This window comes from Mesocricetus auratus, unplaced genomic scaffold (assembly GCF_017639785.1).
Source record: "Mesocricetus auratus isolate SY011 unplaced genomic scaffold, BCM_Maur_2.0 Super-Scaffold_100707, whole genome shotgun sequence".
NCBI lineage: Eukaryota > Metazoa > Chordata > Mammalia > Rodentia > Cricetidae > Mesocricetus > Mesocricetus auratus.
The window spans coordinates 6,995,300-7,014,444 of NW_024429269.1; the positions used below are offsets into that span (position 1 = coordinate 6,995,300).

General features: G+C 37.7%; 1 protein-coding gene across 2 annotated transcripts in view; it reads left to right on the forward strand.

Moving 5' to 3' along the window:
• The window catches only part of Kpna3 (karyopherin subunit alpha 3), a 75,789-nt gene that overhangs the window by 41,746 nt on the left and 14,898 nt on the right, over positions 1-19,145 (forward strand). Inside the window, exons 3-10 of one of the 2 annotated variants that reach the window (XM_040740498.1) lie at positions 8,103-8,192; positions 8,375-8,398; positions 8,485-8,543; positions 8,667-8,762; positions 11,980-12,065; positions 14,629-14,715; positions 15,062-15,231; positions 16,195-16,239. In XM_040740498.1, coding sequence (XP_040596432.1) covers positions 8,103-8,192; positions 8,375-8,398; positions 8,485-8,543; positions 8,667-8,762; positions 11,980-12,065; positions 14,629-14,715; positions 15,062-15,231; positions 16,195-16,239 — 657 coding nt within the window. Of the gene's footprint in view, positions 1-8,102; positions 8,193-8,374; positions 8,405-8,484; positions 8,544-8,666; positions 8,763-11,979; positions 12,066-14,628; positions 14,716-15,061; positions 15,232-16,194; positions 16,240-19,145 lie in introns of both variants that reach the window. The other variant, XM_040740497.1, reaches the window with a different exon arrangement.

Genomic DNA, 19,145 nt, shown 5'->3' on the forward strand with positions numbered 1-19,145 from the left:
CAAAGAAAAGGAAATAAGGAATTGGTTTGCTTAGTGTCGAAACTTACAGTATATAATGAGTAGTAACCAATACTTTACCGCTATCAAGGCATGAACACAGATGCTTGGAACAGAGGTTAAACTCTGAAATAGACCCAAATACATTAGCAGATCCCAAATAGATTGCTTGCTTGTTTATTTATGTATTTGATAGTTTTATGAATTGAACCTAGGTGGCACCAAGCTATAGCCTTAGCCCACAGCTGATTTTTGATAACATACAAAACAATTTCAATGGAAGAAGAATACCCTTCTTATCAAGGGGCACCAAACAACTAAACATCCATACAGTACTTGAGGAAGTTAATGAGATGGCTTGGTGGTTAAGAGCACTGACTGCTCTTCTAGAACATCTTGAGTCTCAGCACCTGCATGGTACATTACAGCCATCTGAAACTCCAGCTCCAGGGCATCAGATACTCTGTTCTGGCCTAGTGGGAATCAAACACATACATGGTACACAAACATACATGCAAGCAAAACACACACACACACACACATACATATAATAATACAATTTTAAAAACAATAAAAAATATACTTCAACCCAGATATCATACTATATGCAAAAATTCAGACAATACATTTAAACAAAAAACACAAAAGTTTAAAACTTCTGGATAAAAATGTGAAGCAAATGTTCAGAATCTAGGGCCAGACATAGACTTAAGAATGTGCTGCAAAAACATAATCCATAAAAAGATAAGTTGTGGGTAAGTCTCTGGCCTTTCATCCACACCTTCTCCCAAATCCAACAGATCTAGTCCCATTTACTACATCTAGTATACCTTAGCCTAGTCTGGCCACTGCAACTATGCCTGAAGGACCTTCTAGGCTTCCACCTAAATATGCCCTACCTACTACTATCCTCAGGTCCCTTCTGCACCAAAGTCAACCACTTTACCCACCCTGAACTCCATTTCCTATTCTTGGGTCTAACCAGGTAAGTCTCCTGATTTCCACATATAGTGCCCTGGTCTAGTCTGGCTTCACCTGTCTATGCCACACTGATCAATAGGCTTCTTCCAGGACTCTCCCTAACTATTCTACAAACCATAGGCCCTTTCCATACCACACCAAGCCTTTCCACCCACACTCTAGGTATGGGCCAGAAAGCACATCTATAAACCAGCCCAGTCGCCCCTGCCCATTTAACTACCATTCTACCCAAGCCATTTCTGACCTCAAGGCCCAACCTGCCCACACATCCTCTTTTCTGCCCTAACCTGCTCTTGAACTAACCAAAAAAAAAAAAAAAAAAAAAAAAAGACCACATATAATAGATCAAGTCAATATCATCTCCAAAACTTAACCTGTCATATAAAAATGTTTGCCAATGATAATTGCCTAGATTAACCCTGGAACCTAGACTTCAAAAGAACAATCATAAACTTTATCAAGGAATTCAAGAAGTTTAAAGAATGTTCAAGGAAACAGCTCAGTGAAATTAAGGAGAAAGAACAAATACAAGGCTGATGGAAATGACGAAAACAATCCAGGACTAGAGAATGGAATTCAATAAGGCAATAGAAATATTAAAGAGACTCACGTTGAGATGGTGATGGAATTGAACAACATTAATAATTCAACTAGAAAATTCAAGGAAACACTTAAAAATATAATGAATCAACCAAACCAAAAAAAAAAAAAAAAAAAAAAAAAAGAATATCAGGACCTGCAGAAGGTAGAATATCAGGAATGGAAGATAAAGTAGAGGATCTATATCAAATAAGCAAGGAGTTTGAAAAGAAATTTAAAAGAACAAAGGAAATGTTGGGACATACAGGAAATATGGGACACCATGGAAAATGTTAAATCTATATGAGGGAAAAGCATCAAAAGTCAGTGACATAGAACCGAATTTGAACTTCTCTAAACTAGGAAAAGCTGGATACCAACAACATAAAATTAGTGGAAACAAGAATAACTTACTACTGAATGAAAACTTAAGAAAGAAATAAACTTTTAGAATTGAGTGAAAATGAAAACACAATATTCTTAAACCAAATTTTGTAGATGGCAAGAAATAATCAAACTCAGGGCTGAAATCAATAAAATAGAAACAAAAGATATTGCAAAAAAATCAGTAAAATGAGGAAATGAAGAATTGGCTTTGAGAAAATCAATGATATTAAATAAACCCTTAGCCAAATTAACTAAAAGGTGGATATCAAAAGGGAGACATGCTAACAGAGTTTTAATGACAAAAAACCAACAACCCTGTATTCCATTAAGTTAGAAAATCTACAAGAAATGTTTGATATATACCACTACTAAAGTCAAGATCAGATAATCCACTTAAACTGATCAATAAACCCCAGTGAAATAGGAGCAGTAATTAAAGTCTCCAAAACAAACCCAGGGCCAGATGGATTCAGTGCAGAATTCTGCCAGATATTCAATATTTTGCATGTCTTTCTCTGTACCACCAACTCCCAAATAATGATATTGAGACTTAATAATTGTGAAAGTTCATCTTACAGCTTAGGCTTGTCCCTCCTCCATCTTTTATAACTTAAGTTAACTCACTTATATTAATCTATGTTTTGCCTCTTGGCTTTTTACTTCTCCCATTTTGCACCTCCTGTTTCCCTCGTGGCATCTCCCGCTTAGATTCATGTCCCATTTTCTCTGCATGAAAGTCCAGCCTAATCTCTTACTGCCTAGCAATTGGTCTGCCATGTAGCTCTTTATTAAACTAATAAGAAGGTTTCTTGGCAAAGACACATCTTGACAGTGTACAAAAAGATTATTCCAACATCAGTATCCCTAATTATTCCACAAAATAGAAGAAGAGATATTGCCTAATTCTTTTTGCAAGGACACCATTAGCTTTATACCCAAACCACATTTAGAGTCAAGAACATAAGAGAATTATAGGTCAATTTCTCTTAACATGGATGTAAAAGTTTTTCATGTGATAACATGTAAACCAAATCTAAGAACATGTTATTAAGAGATCATCTATGCTTCATTCCAGAGATGCAGGGATAGTTTAATGTACATAAGTTGATGAATGTAATCCACCATATAAACTGAAAGACAAAAACCACAATTCCTGGAGACTAGGGATATAAGGGACATACATCAACATAATAAAGGTGATTTATAGGATGCCCACAACCAACATCAACCTAAATAGAGAAAAAGTCAAAGCCTTTCTACTGTAATCAGAAAAAGTCAAGGTTGTCTACTCTCTCCATGCTTATTCAATATAGTACTTTAAGACAGCCGAAGGTTATCAGGGGGATTCAAATAGAAAAAGAAGTCCAAATATCTTTATATTCAGATGATGTAATTGTATACATAAATGGTCTTATAAACTTCTATAGCTGATAAACACTTTCAGCAAATACAAACAAAAACTAACACTCTTAACAGCTTTCCGATATACGAATGACAGGTGGACTGATAAATAAATCAGAGACAATATAATTAACAATAGCCTCAAAATTTTTAGCAGGAGGTGGTGGTAACTAACCACGCAAGTGGAAGATTTGTATACTAAAAATTTGAAGACTCTATTGTGGGAATGCTGGAATGGGAAGATCCAATGTGAGGAAGGAAAGAGGGAAAAGAAAGGAGATGGGGGAGGGACAGCTAAACTAAGGACCATATGGAAAAACTACTATAGTAGAAGCCTTTTAACATATGTTTGTGACTGAAGCCTGGGTAGTATCACCAAGTAACTGGAGACAAAACCCCAACGAGACATTTCCTAAAACCAAATGAAACCTCCTTTGCTGGGAATGGGTTGCATCTAATTGAGTTGATGGGCAAAGGGAGCCCATAGAAATCCCCAAACAACCAATGTGATTTCTAAGGCTATTGATTGCTCTCACAAAGCGATGATGAAGCCCTATTGCTGAAGGCAACACCTACATAGCTCATTGAATACAGAGAAGTTGAGCTGTTGCCTACCTAGAACTTTCACCCCTATAGACTAGTATTCAGGGCTTTGGAAGTTACTCTGTATATTTCCAGAGGAGAATGGTATACACAACGCAACTGCAAACCTTCAATCTATAATGGTGACCTACTTGAAAGCTGCACTGGCGCAGTTGTGGGGGTAGCCAACCACTATCCCAGTGGATTTAAGGCCAGTTCCATGAGATGAAGCCCATGCCTGACACTACTCTGGTGCCCAAGAATCAAAGATTAGATAGGCTGTGAACCCAGGGGAATACCAAATATCACTGTTTTGCTAAAGGAATGTAGCAATAAAATGAGTCCTAACGACATTCTGCTATACCCTTAGTTCCATGTCTTCCTCAGCCATTATTAGAGAAGCTTGCTCTTGCAGTTGATGGGAACAAATTTAGAGACCCACAATGGACAGTGTGCATAGAGTGAGAGACTTTGGAACATGTCATAAATGGGATGTCTACGTCAAATGCTTCCCTTCAGGGCTCATGGAACTTTGGAAGAATAGGCAGAAAGATTTAAGAGCCAATGGGGATGGAAAACACCAAGGAAACAAGGACTTCTAGTCATACAGGACTCAAAAGAGACCATGGTGGCATGCACAGGGCCTGATAGGTTAAGTTAGATGCCGTTCTCAGTGCTGAGAGTGAAAGTGGTCAGAAGTCCCCATTCCTAACCCAGAAAGCCAGCTCCAATTGTTAACTACTTGCAAAGGAAAAATTCATTTTCTTTAATGGAGTACTACTGGGTATACAAATCAAGCTTAAGTGCAGGCCCCATGTCCAGCAGTAGGTGGCCAACAGTGGTATTATTGGTGGTATTTTACCACAATGCCTAGGGTGCTCCCCCCCAATCTTTTGCTTATATGTTGGGGTTTCCTATTTTGTGGTTTAATGGAATGTCTGTATGTGCAAATGTGTATGTCCCTGCTGTTGTGTTTCTTGTGCTTTTTCTTTAGCTTTATTTTTTGTTTGTATTGTTGTATTCTGACTTTTTAAAATATTACTATTGTTAGATGCCTGTTTGTTTTCTTTTCTCCCCCTGTGTGTGTTGAGACAGGGTTTGCAGGGTTTGTGTATATTTCTGGGTTTCCTGGAACTCATGTGCAAATCAGGCTGCCCTCTAACTCAGGTCTGCTTGCCTGGAGTGACCAGTTACTACCTCTTGGTTACTGATATTTAAAAGGATCACATGATTCCTTGGAGAAATGCTCATTTGTGGTTGGCAAGGTGAAGTACAGAAGTTACACCCAGTCTGCTATGTGCCATGAGAAAGGAGAAAGACAACACTTAAGGGCTCCAAAGATTTTAAGAATTCACCACATAATCGGGCTACTGATTGATCAGGGCTACAGGACAAGGATTCAGGAGCCTTGTTTCTCCTGACAGCCTGAGCAGGGGCAGAAATGGGGTTTATAAGCACAAAATTAGAAACATTTGTTCCCAAGGTACAGTTACAATTTTCACAATTTCAAAGATTAGGGACTTGCTTGTGTGAACTGATATACGATGCAAGCCTTTCAGTCCAACCAATCAGATTCATTTGTTTTCTCTGTTGTTAGGAACAGTCATAATGTTTCCAAAGAACCAAAGATGCATAATGAATATTTCTAGTTTAGGGAGGAGGTTGGTCAGCCATTATAAAGTTATCACCTCCCTTGGGACCTGATTTTACTCTGCAGGTAAAATGGAGTCTCAAGTCAAAAATGGCAGTACTCAGGCCCAGGTGCTTCTGCCTCCTCCTTTTACACATAGGCCTAGAAAATTAATGAATGATCCAAACTTGGTAATATATTCTTGTAATCCTACTTTTATGGAGCAGGAAGAGCACCACAGATGTGAGCCCAGCCTGTTGTACACAGTGAGTTCTACACTAGCTGGGGTGACATAGTGAGACTGTCTGAAAAACAGTAGTAACAACAAAACCACTAAAAGAAAAAAAATGAGTGAATAAGAGAAAAAACTTGGTAATTGTGAAAGTTTTTTAAAACTCTTAAATACGTTTGGGTATCAACAAGATCTCATCTCATGGTAGAACCTATAGAATGTTGTTAGTGGTGCTCTATTTTAAAAAGTTAAGGAAAGTCAAACTAAATAGTAGGAATTCTAAAATTTTAATTCTCAAATTCTATAAAATGTTAGTGGTGCTCTATTTTAAAAAGTTAAGGAAAGTCAAACTAAATAGTAGGAATTCTAAAATTTTAATTCTCAAATTCTAAATTTTATTAATTTAAAAACAGCATAGATGTAGAACAATGAGTATATCAGTTGAAACCAAGTGCTTCAAAACAGCAGTCATTTTATCCATTGTCTGTCTTGAGAGTGGTTGCTTGCTTCTAGACTCCCTTTATCTTGGGTTAGTAATTAATGATCTAGGGCCATCTGTTTAAGTGTCTGGATGTTGGTGTCTGGACATAGGCTAGTCCTCCACTGTGCTCACATGGTAGGTTCAGAGAGAATAGCAGGAGAGGATGGTCTGCAACATTTGAGTATTTTCAAGCTTTCTTGTTTAATGTTCCATTGCCAAGGCAAGTTGCACAGCTTGACCTCTGATCAGCAGAGACTATTACTATAGGCGTGGAAATGGGGAGATTTTGTAGTTTAGTAACTAACTGTTCATATTTAAGTGAAATGGGTAGTTTAGATGTGGATTATCCCTTTTGATTCAGGAAGATAAGAAAAACCTAGTAAGGTCTAAAAACAAAATAATAAGCTAAAATCTACTGTATTTTTTCCCCTGGTGCTCAGGTGATAGTTTTTCTTGTTTCATAAAAGGAGTTGGTAGTCCTCTTTTTTAATCTGAAATCATTTAACAAATTGGAATTATCTGCTTCTTTGAATGTCTGCTGGTGCTCACCTATAAGAATACGACTTTTATTTTTTTGTTCAGTACTAGATTAGGGTTTGTCTGGTTCTTCTCAAGGTAACTTAGTTTGATCAGGAATAATGCTGAGGGGATATTGCTTTTTTTTTTTTTTCTCTGCACTGGAGCAGGGAGCACACAGAGTTAATTTGTCCTTTATTGCTGGAAGCACATTTTGTCACTGGGCCAAGAATGCCATCTGAGCGCTGCATGTATGGATTAGTGGTAGAGCGCTTGCCTAGCATGTGCAAAGCCCTGGGTTCTGTCCCTAGTAACCACCTCACACCAAGTAAACAAAAAACAAAACCAAAATCAGAGAGGGCCATCTACCATTTTTTCACTGTATGTTAATATGTATTCTGTGAGAAGCCACTTGAGATATATGGTCATCAGTGGCTTTGCCATCTATGAGGTACTGTAGTTTAAAAGATAACTAGTATTGGTTATTTGTGTAGTTTACAAAAGTGGGAATGAACTAATGACTATTTAGACATAATTGTGTTTAAATGTGCTAGCTTGTACATAGAACAAAAGAGGGTGTTAAGCACATGTGTATGTCATTTTTATTTTCTGTTTGATCTGAATTTTGCCATGTATATTAAGACTTGAAATCACTTTCAGTTGGAATCACACATCCACAAATATTGGGCACCAGAAGTATATTCAAAATTTAAGTTGAAAAATTTGTTGCTGTTAAATAATACTTAAAATGGCATAGCATTCCGAACAATTCAGGTGCTGTAAAATAGGATGGGAAGAATTCTTGTTTGTAAAATTCAGGTAGGTAGCAAAAGTATAAGCTGGGCTGACAAAATGGTCAGTCAGTCAAAGTACTGGCAGCACAAGCCTGACCGCCTTCATTCCATTCCTGGAAGCCATAAGAGACTGTGGCTCATGCCCCTTAGGAATAATGGTTCTAATGATAGCAGAAGTGCTAAGAGATAGTAAAAGCTTAGTCTGAACTGGTGCTAATTTATGTGACATTTAATACATTCCCATTCTTCAGATATTTTCATTAGGCATTAGTATTTATCCTTAAGATCTTGCCTTTTTAATAAACTGCCTTGGCAGCTTTTAGCAGTAGGTAGATGGAGACTGCTTGATGCGTAGGACTGTACTCCAAGTACCCTTGCCGTGTTGATCTGAACACTTGTGCTTGATGAACTGGGGCTGCGGTGGAATTAAACCAGCTAGTTCATTGTTAATTCTGGCACCAAAGACAGTTTCATTAACAACAGCCTTCATGAACTCTTAAACATTTATTGATTACCTTTCAGAACAAAAGAGATGAACACTTACTGAAAAAGAGAAATGTTCCCCAAGAAGAAAGCTTAGAAGACTCAGATGTTGATGCTGATTTTAAAGCAGTAAGTTACCCTCATTTTTTGTAATGTGCCTGTAAATATTTTGTCATAATTAGAGGATATTATTTTAAATTTAAGAGAAATTAGATAATGATAATTACAAGGCATATTAATTCATAACCAGATAGACTAGTAAATGTTTTTGTTAATATTCTCTGCTGAACTATCTTTCTTTCTTTTTTAAGCAAAATGTAACACTAGAAGCTATATTGCAGGTATGTTATTAATTTAATATTACCATCCTGAAATGGTTTAAAATCTTTTTTTTTTTAATGTCTGAAATATACACTTCTTGTTGCAGAATGCCACAAGTGATAACCCTGTAGTTCAGTTGAGTGCTGTCCAGGCAGCAAGGTAAGAGCTGAACGTACCTCTCTCAGGCATTGGAACTGACCATGTAGAAGTGGGGTGGTGTAATGTAAATATGTTCATAGTTTGAGAGTGACAGAAATTAATTTCTTATATTTCTTTTTATAGGAAACTATTATCCAGTGACAGAAATCCACCAATTGATGACCTAATAAAATCTGGGATTTTACCAATTCTAGTCAAATGTCTAGAAAGGGATGATAAGTAAGTCTTAATTTATCTACTTAATTTGTCTACTTACTTAAAATTTAAAACCGACATTTTACCACAGAGTTCAGTGGTGATTAGCTTTTATTAGGCTTAGATTTACTTTTGTTTTGAGGTAGTATAGACAGTAAGCATTTAAAGCCAGTGCTCTGTCACTGAGCTGTATCCCCAGCGTATGCTTTTAAATTGTCATGCATTTCCTTGTAATTTTCTTACTTACTCTGATGGGATTTAAACATCCCAAATAGTGTTTGAGTCACCGTTTGCTTATGAGTCTATATATAGATTAGCCTCATGACTACTCAGCATGAATGGTTTCCAGAACCATGTGACTTTTCCTTGCCCTGGGAACAGTCCCACTGATCCCTGATCCTCTGGTTAGTCTCTAATAGCACTCCAGCCATGGTTAGTTGTTCCATATCATGTGACGGCACTCTGATTACCCAGCAGAGAAGGGAGGGACTAGTCCTTGGCATCTTGGAAACGTCTGTCCCCATTTTCATTTGTATATAGACATTTCTTAGGACTGTGCATTAAATTCCATCAGTTTGAATTAACTTGATTTGAACTCCAGGATTCTTTAAAATGAATAGTATTTTTACATCTAGAACATACAACCTGAAATAAGATATTTTGCTAAATGTCCAAGAAATTTTCACTTGATGAAATAAAAATAATCAGGGCTTTTTGTGTTTAAGAACACCTTATGCTTCCACAGTAGCTGCAATCCTCCCTCTACCTTTAGGTATAACTGTGTCTGTTAATGCATTTAAGATAACCTCAGCAAACACTAAAATGCATTGATGTGCAGTAAGAAATGAAAACAAGGCCATTTCCTTTTTGATTAATTTGAAAAAGAGTAAGCCTAAATTTGAATTTTCATTATTCTCCCTGTGTCTTCCATCTGTATGTACAATGTGGTTACTGGCCTATCTATATTCTGTCTGCTATATATATCTGATTTGCCCCTGTTGCCTATCTGCTCTATATGTGTTTGAATCTGCCCCTGTCCTTGTCTGTCAACACAGAAAACATGGCATTGAAAAAGGGATGAGGAATTCAACATTGTTCTCTGAAAGGCAAATTATGTTTAAAGAGGCAGAATTCCTAGTAGGTTAGCAGGCTAAGTACACCGTCTTAAGTGATCTCAAGGGAGATTATCCATTGAGCTGTGAGGTCTGGAAAGTCTCAGTCTCTTTGGGAGCAAGAGATACTTAGATTAAAATGTATGACTGACTATACTTAACACCTTTAAAAATGCTGTATATTTTCCATAGCAGAGTTTATTTGAGTAAAGATAGATTTTATTCTGCTGGTTGAAAGATTAAATTCCATACTACATCTACCACTAAGACTCCTTTTTGTTCTTGGTTCCCAGCTCTGGACCTCCCACTTCTGCCTCAGGCATACCATCTGTAACAATTAGGTGGTTGTGAGAAAGTGTATATATTTTATATAAAATAGTCTTCATTGTTTATTTGCTGCATTCAGCTGTATTTATATCTTTATCTCTTTTTTCCCACATGATGCTTAGAAGATTTTCCTTGGTCTTGCAATTTTATTTTTTGGATCTTCCCATTTTCCCACTCATGGCCCCTGCTTTCAGTATTGTCTTAGGACTCCTTTAACAGTTTGCTAACTCTTCCCACTTCCAGTTTGGTGTAGTATACATTATGTGTTTCCTGTCTCATCACCCTGTTAACATGCCCTAACCCAGTCTGTCTTTCATACCTTCTGCCAGAATTGACCTGTCATCTCTTATGTACTTCCCTTTCTGTTTGCTCTCTGGCATGTAATAATCATTTTCCATTTACACTGCTGCTATAACATCATTTGTTTTCATTCTTCAATGTTTGTATAGAGATCTTTCTTGATATTCCTTAGTTTTTGACTCATTTTGTTTTTTGTTGGCTTTATGCCTTCCTACTCCAGTGTTCTTTCTAACATTGTATTCATCTATCTATCTATCTATCTATCTATCTATCTATCTATCTATCTATCTATCTATCTATCCGTGTTACTTCTTTATAGTAGATCTGTCCTATACCAGCCTTTAACCTCTTTTATCCATTTTACACACTGTTGACTCTGACACCCTCCCCTCACCCTATCTGGGGGCGCACCCCTCATCTTCATTCAGGGCAGGCAAGTCTGCCACTCGACTATGTCTCTAGCTATTGCTTCTAGTTTTGCTTTTGAGTTGAGGTTTTGTTGACCTGGATGGGCCACTTTGAATTTGCTCCTTGGCCCAGGCAGTCCTTGAACTTAGCATCTCCACCACCCCCACCCCCGCCTCCACCACCCACTTGCTTTGTTATTTAAAATTGCAGACCCGCACCTGCTTAACTCCCTTCCATTACCCTTTTCTTTCTTCTGTCTGTCTGTCTGTCTCTCTTTTTCCCTTCCTTCCTTTTTTTTTTTTTTTTTTTTTTGAGACAAGGTCCTCGCAGTGTAGCCCTGGCTATCCTGGAGCTCACTATGGACCATGCTAGCCTCCAGTTGACAAAGATGTACTTGCCTCCCAAATGCTGGGATTAAAGGTGTGTGTGTCACTGTGCTTCTGAAGCCTAGAATCTGAGATACAGACCATATGTCTTCAACTTACGCTTTCTTGACCTGTTTCTTATTGCCTGTACAAATTATCACCCCACCTTGGATAGCCTTTTAGCAGGTTGTCAGTGCCTGCCATTTAAGATCACACTTAGAAGAGTAAATTCAATGTTTACTTTCTTTGTTAGATCTTCCTTGACTGTCTCAAATTACCATGCTCTAACTGCAGAATTATGCAGGCTTGTAACAGCTACAGTTGGTAATGTAACCCACATGGTGTAGTATACTCAGGTTGGGTTCCCAGTTTTAAGACTACTCTGGAGGCCTTGGCCGGTATTAAAGTGATGTGAAAACTTTGGCTAGTACAGTGATTGTGGGTTACTTTGTAAATGCAAGGAATATTCAGAAGGTAAAATTGTCACGACTTACTAATTCGATGTTTTTGGGCAAGGAGGAGTCAAGAGCCATAGTTGGCTAAGTGCTGCAACTGTCAGTAGCCATAAAGAAGGCAGTTTTGTGGAGCATTGGAGAAGCAGTCAGATGGTTAGGTAGTGATGCGTATAACAAGTGAACTTGAAAGACCAGGTCAGATGTTTGTAGAGAGTTGAGATAATAAGTTAAGGTGGTAGTTCCATGTCTAAAAGGATTATTTTATTTTTAACAGTCCTTCGTTACAGTTTGAAGCTGCTTGGGCACTAACTAATATTGCATCAGGAACCTCTGCACAGACTCAAGCTGTTGTACAGTCCAGTAAGTCAAATCTTTCTTTTTAATAATGACAGTGGGTTTTGTACTAAAGACTGAATTTCATCTTAGAATATTTTGAAGTTGCCGAGCGGTGGTGGTGCACGCCTTTAATCCCAGCACTCGGGAGGCAGAGGCAGGTGGATCTCTGTGAGTTCGAGGCCAGGCTGGACCGATAGCCTCCAAAACAATACAGAGAAACCCTGTCTCGTAAAAACAAAACAAAACAAAAGAATATTTTGAAGTTACAGTATAAGTTTTTATGTTAATGATTTTATCTTTTCTATAAGTATTATTAAACTGTCATAAAATAATTGTTATTTTGGACCCAAAAAGAGAATAGACTTCTATCTTTCAGTGTAGAGACCATCCCCTGATAACAGGACTGGAATGTCTTGTTTTTAATACTTTCTAAGTACGATGAGGAGCTTAGGCCTTTCGTGTTACAGGATATACTTGTTTTCGGGGTGGGGTGGAGTGGTTCAGGCTCTTGGTGTATAGCCAAGTCTGTCTTTGAGTAGTCCCGCCTGGCCTTAAACTCAGGATAGTCGGGCTTCAACATTCTTAGCTAAGCTGGAATTACAGGTGTTACACCTGACTCACATATACTGGTTAAATTTTTATTATTTTTTTTATTATGAGACAGGTGCTCAATGTGTAGCCTTGGCTGACCTGAAACTTGTTGTATACACCAGGCTGGCCTTGAACTCATAGAAAGCAGCCTGCCTCTGCTTTATGACTGCTGGGATTAGAGGTGCGTGCTACTGCATCTGGCACATTGGTAAACTTGCTTATTTCAAGATAAACCACTATGATTTTGTGGCTGAAATTAACATAGCTTTCCCGATCTGGTGCTGGTTGTAGTAGTAAACAAGTTTTTAATAGAAACTATGAGGTTAACTATGGCATTTTATTTAAATTATCAGTTGAATTTAACAGTGGTGGGAATATAAAATACTTTGATTATTAGTTTTTTTAAAGCTACTTCAGGAATTTGCCATGTGTACCTGGTTCTACACCTCAATGAAATGCATACAGTGACTGGTACCCAGATATTCTCAGCAATGTCGGTCATAGTTACAGGAGACCATTGTTAATGGATCAGTAAAATGTGTGCAGCAGAATATTACTTAATAGTGCATTGTATCTGTGACTTCATGGGTCAACTTCAGAGTCATGAAGTATGTCCAGAATAGACAAATGAATAAATAAAAAAGGCAGCTATTTAATGATTGGCTGGTTCTGGGGTGCTGGATAATAGGAGAGTAACTAGTTAGTGATTGCTTGATATAGGAGAGCTCTTTGAGGGGTGATGAATATATAGTTCTGCCAAAGTCCTAAAATGTAATATGTACTGACAGTGATACATTCTTTTATTTTAAAGTATGAATTATTTTTAATAAAAAGACCAAGTAAAGGGCTGGAGAGATGGCTCAGAGGTTAAGAGCACTGACTGCTCTTCCAGAGGTCCTGAGTTCAATTCCCAGGAACCACATGGTGATTCACAACCATCTGTAATGAGCTCTGGTGCCCTCTTCTGGCCTGTGGACATACATGCAGACAGAATACTGTATACATAATAAATAAATTTAAAAAAACCAAGTAAATTATGTGTACAGGTAGAGCTAAATATCCTAGAGCTAGCACAAGAGTAGAAAATTTAGGGTGTAGGGTATGATAAAGTAAGAAATTTAGGGACTAGCGAGATGACTCCACAGTTAAGAGCACTGCCTACTTTCCCCTGGGGATGCAGGCTCCATTCCCAGCACACACACATAGCAGCTCATAGCCATCTCTGATTCCAGTTCTAGGCCATCAGATACCCTTTTCTGGCATCCACAGACACTTGTGCACAGATGTACATGTAGACCAAACACCCATGCACATAAAAAGTAAAAATAGAAAGAGTAAGGGATTTGATTTTTTAAAATTATTGGCCCATCCTCCCTCCTTCCTTCCCTCTTCTCTCTGATTTTATTAGATTTCATCATTTGATTTCATATGGAAGTGATAAGGAATAGTATGTCAATCACACACACACACACACACACACACGATACAGAAGTGCTAATAGGCAACAAAATGATCAGCTGCCCACATGTTGCGTGTTTTCTACATGTTGCATGTTTGAAATGGGAACTTTTTGTTTATTTTTAGTTTTTCAAGACAGGGTTTCTCTGTAAAATAGTTCTGACTGTCCCAGAACTAGCTGTGTAGACCAGACTGGCCTTGAACTCACAGAGATCTGTCTACCTCTGCCTCCCAAGTACTGGAATTAAAGGCCACTATGGCCTGATTATGGTGGGAACTTTTGAAAAATTGATTAAGGGAAGATTTCATGCTTTTATTTTTTCTGTTTTCTTTTTCTTAATGGCATAGCAGCATGTTTTGGGCTCTGTTTGGTGCTTTATTAGTCAAGTATTATCAGGTTAATGGTGAAATTAGTTATTTTATGGACGCATGCCACATTTGTGTGGTGAACTGTGGTATGTATCTGACTTGTGAATATTAAGTTACTTGGGCTGAAATCTGTGAACATATCAGATAACCCGATTTTTCTTACATACAGATGCAGTGCCACTTTTTCTCCGACTCCTCCATTCCACACATCAGAATGTTTGTGAACAAGCAGTGTGGGCTTTGGGAAACATTATAGGTAAGCTGAATTTAGGTTTGAAAAAGCTTTAGTTGAGAATCTTAAATTAACTTTTTTCCTACATTGGCATGGCCATTACATACTATGTTTCCTCTGAATTTCATGTGAGTTGATTGTATTCATAAACATTTGTAAGGTGGTTCTTAAGTATAAAGGGAATATATAATTTGTGTTGTATTCGGTAAATTTGTGTTCCCCAAATCAAAGTCACAGAAAGCAACTCTTGGTGTCTAAGTAATGGTGAGGAAACATAGGACATCAGTGTCCCAACATGAGCCATTGCACACATTTCAGACTTTCTCATCCTGACTGTAATTTTTTTTAAATATAATTTTCATTTCTGTAGGTGATGGTCCTCAATGTAGAGATTATGTCATATCACTGGGAGTTGTCAAACCTCTTCTGTCCTTCATCAATCCCTCCATTCCCATCACCTTCCTTCGGAACGTCACATGGGTCATTGTCAATCTCTGCAGGAATAAGGACCCCCCACCGCCTATGGAGACAGTTCAGGAGGTAAATGCAGAATTGTAAAGGCGGGATGGTTTATATCCCTGTTTATGCTTTAGGTATTAAGGCACAGGGAATATAATGAGCATATACTGCTTTCATTGAAAGTGTGAAGTTTCTTCTGTTTTTAAGTATAACATACCATATGTCAAAGTGGTGAGTGTTGTACAGTAGCAAAAAGGATGTCAGTCCATTTAAATGCATATTTTCACGATTGTTTCCATGAAGCGAAAACATGAATTCAAATGGGGGGGGAGGGGGCAGTTTTGCTGTACTGCCTAATGGATTTAATGCTAAGAAATATGCAAATAATTTGAGTGAATTTTCATTCAGTCCATAGATGTCTGGCAAAATTGATGTTCTTAGAAATGTGGTCTACTTTAAGTTTTAAAATCCTACATAACCTTTATTCATTCACTGGACTGTATAGAGAGTTAGTGACTGCATCTTTATAATTTGTGTCTTTATCCAATGTCTGTCCTTTTGATAGACACTGTACTGAGTGCGAGTCCCTAGTGGCCATTTTCAGTTGCTCTAGATTATAAAATATCTGTTAGTCTTAGGGTCAACAAAAACAAAGCTTATACCTTTTACTGGTTGTAATTTTCTTGACTAAAGCTATTGTTTTACTCAAACAGCTTATTGAATAACAGTTTAGATGATGATAACTGTGAAAAGTAATTTCTCTTAACTGTCACTGTATGCTAACATCTCCATTCTTCTCACCTAACATTTTGTGTCATAAATAAGGTTTCTTTCTTTTAAGGAACATTAATCTTTGTCAGATTTATTTGGATCTTTTAATTAGATATTTGAAATTCACTATTTCATTTTTCAGATTGAATTTACTAAATAGATATTCAAACATTTCACATTGTGTTTTAAGTAGTTACTACCCTTTTGTGTCACAGTTTGTTTTTATTAAGGCATGTCCACCAACTAGTGTTATTATTTTTCTTCTTTCCTCAGATTTTGCCAGCTTTATGTGTTCTCATATACCATACGGACATAAATGTGAGTAAAGTATGTCATTGTGGGGTTTGTGTCTTGATGGAATCAGAAGGATTTTTTAAATGAATGCTACAGTAGTCCCCCCTGCCCCCCATGGTTTTGGAGAATGAGAGTATGTTTGAATCAGATTGATGTAAGTTTTGTCTTTACTCTTCCTCTTCCTGTCAGCAAATATACTGGACGGTTAATCCGTGAAGTGATTTTTTTTTTTTTTTTTTTGGTTTTTCATGACAGGGTTTTTCTGTGGCTTTGGAGACTATCCTGGAACTAGCTCTGTAGACCACACTGGTCTCAAACTCACAGAGATCCACCTGCCTCTGCCTCCCGAGTGCTGAGATTAAAGGCGTGTGCCACCACCGCCCAGCCCGTGAAGTGATTAAGGACAGTGTTTCTCTCTGTTTTACTTTCCAAAGTTTCAGTTATCTGTAATCAATTGCAGTCTAAAATATTAAATGAAAAACTTCAGAATGTATTATTAATATATTTTTATAATTTTATAGTATATGGCTATCATTGCTCTATTTTATCATTAATTATTGTTAATTTCTTAATCTGCCTAACTTATGGATTAACCTATCTGATATGTATGTATACATACATCTCTCTGTGTGTCTTTGTGTGTGTGTGTGTGTGTACTGTGCTGTCTCAGGCATCCATGTGGGTATTGTAACTTGTTGGGGGGCGGGGACTGCTGTAGTTTTTTTTTTAGTACAAATATTTATATGTAAAATGGTAGAATTTTATGAACCACTATGATCATAAAATAAATAATTGCCCTTGACAGACTTGAAGCCAGATCCATGGCCTCTACCATGATCTAAAAAACATCCTACATGGTTTAAAAATAAATAAGAAAGTATAGTAGAGAAATAGCCAAAATCCTGATTATGGAAGTCCATATAACTTTATTTGGCAAATTTAATGATAATACTAAGGACGTAACATTTGAAACAAACAGTATAAGAGCCAGGTGTGGTGGTATGCACCTAGCACTTGGGAGGCAGAGGAGTTCAAGGCCAGCCTGAGTTACATGAGATTTTGTCTTAAAAGAAAACAAAACCCACAACAAAACAAAATTTTTACAGTGCTATGAGTACAAGGAAATTGTAGCAGGAATGATCAACATGACGTCTGTCTTTGGTTTAAAATGTATGGAATACTGTTTTATGCTCTTGCCATATATCAACCGTTTAGTTTATCAAAAGTTCTATGAGATGATATTTCCATCTGAAGTCACAGAGTTGACTCCAGTAGTTTTTTGTTTGTCTGTTTGTCAGGTTGAGCATGATTTCAGGAACAACAGGAAGGGTGTTGAGAACTTGAATACATTGAGGTTTTAGAGAGTACAAGTAGACAGTGACTCAAAAGCTTGTTGTTCATCTGAAGTCTTGGCTTCTGTGTTTAAAAAGTTTGGGTTTTGCCTGATAATGAGTGAGGCCTGTAGATGGTTTTCAGATGGATCAGTGATACATTTATATGTGTAACACATGAGAATTGATATTTGTAACAGACAGCAGAACTGTTTTCTTAGAATAGACTTGAAGTTGTGAAAGCATGAACAGTAGTAATAGACACAACTAAGGAAAGGAATGATAGAACTTTTTCTGTGAGAGTATTTTCCAGCATAGATAAAGATTTGCAGATTATAGGGGACTGATGAAAACACAGACATTGAATAAGAGTCCTTCGGTGAGGCTGTGTTTTAGAAAGTGCTGCAATTCAGCCCTGAGGAATTCCTTGTGTTTGAGGCTTAGAAGCAGGGGAGGAAGAACCAGCAAAGCAGTGTAAGTGTAATGGATGTTAGATCCTAGACCCTGTGTCTGCCTCCCTCTCTCTCTCTTTCTCAGAAATTAGGTCACATCCCTCTGCTGCCCACCCCTTAGAACAAAGGACTGACAGACACCTGCTGTGTCTCGGGAGGAGGGGTAGGGGGTAATCAAGCCCCCAACCAGTCACTCCAGTGGAAAGTTGGTAAGAAAGCACTTGGTTGTGGCCTTCACACCCCTTCACCAGGGGCTGCAAGAGAAACTTATGCTTCTGCCTAGTTCCTGCCTGTGTGCACAAGGCCCCTCAAACTGGGTCATAAAGTGGGAAGTCTGCTCGCCCCTCTGGCAACCTATAAGAATCAGAAACTCACTTTGTTCTGGGAATTTTTAAGGCTCTTGGCTTCAGAACCCCTGTCATACTTTTTATGTCCTCTCTCCTACTGAGACTCCTTTGGGAATTGAAGGAGAGGTTGTCATTGTTCAAGGTCCCATCATGATGGCCTGTGCTCTGTCTCTTAATGTGTTCCCACTTGAAGGCCCAGTCATGCAGGAACCCCCCCCCCCCATTTGTGGTCGTGAGGCTTTCTTGTTCTCTTTCCTAATTAGTAAAACTCATTCTGAAAGGAATTCTTATATTGGCTCCTTTCATGAACCCACTCTTTCATTTTTTCCTTTAATTAGAGCAATAGGCACATAAAATTTTAATTGGATAAGGCAGAGATCAAACAGATTGTAGATCATATGTGGCCTTGTATAAAATATTAAGACTCACATAGTCATTTTATATTGGTGATAACAAAGTTAGAAATAAGTGCTTGAAATTATATTCTTGATTCATAACTCACACTTTGTAAGGAAAGTGTAGATTTTAGGGGCATTGTAGAGTTGGAAAGACAGATTGATAGTGCATTTTTGGTAGACACAGGAGAAAATTAGCCAATACTAGAGCAAAGGATTAGGAAATAAGAAAGTTTGGAAGACTTTAGATATGCTTAAATTGAGAGTTTGCTGGATTTGATATGTATGGTAAGAGAAGAAATGAGGAATAACAGCTTCTGACTTAGATTTGGAATGGATATGACAATACACAGACATCAGCAAGAAGAGGCACAAGATACCAGGACTGAAGCTGTATGAGGTGAC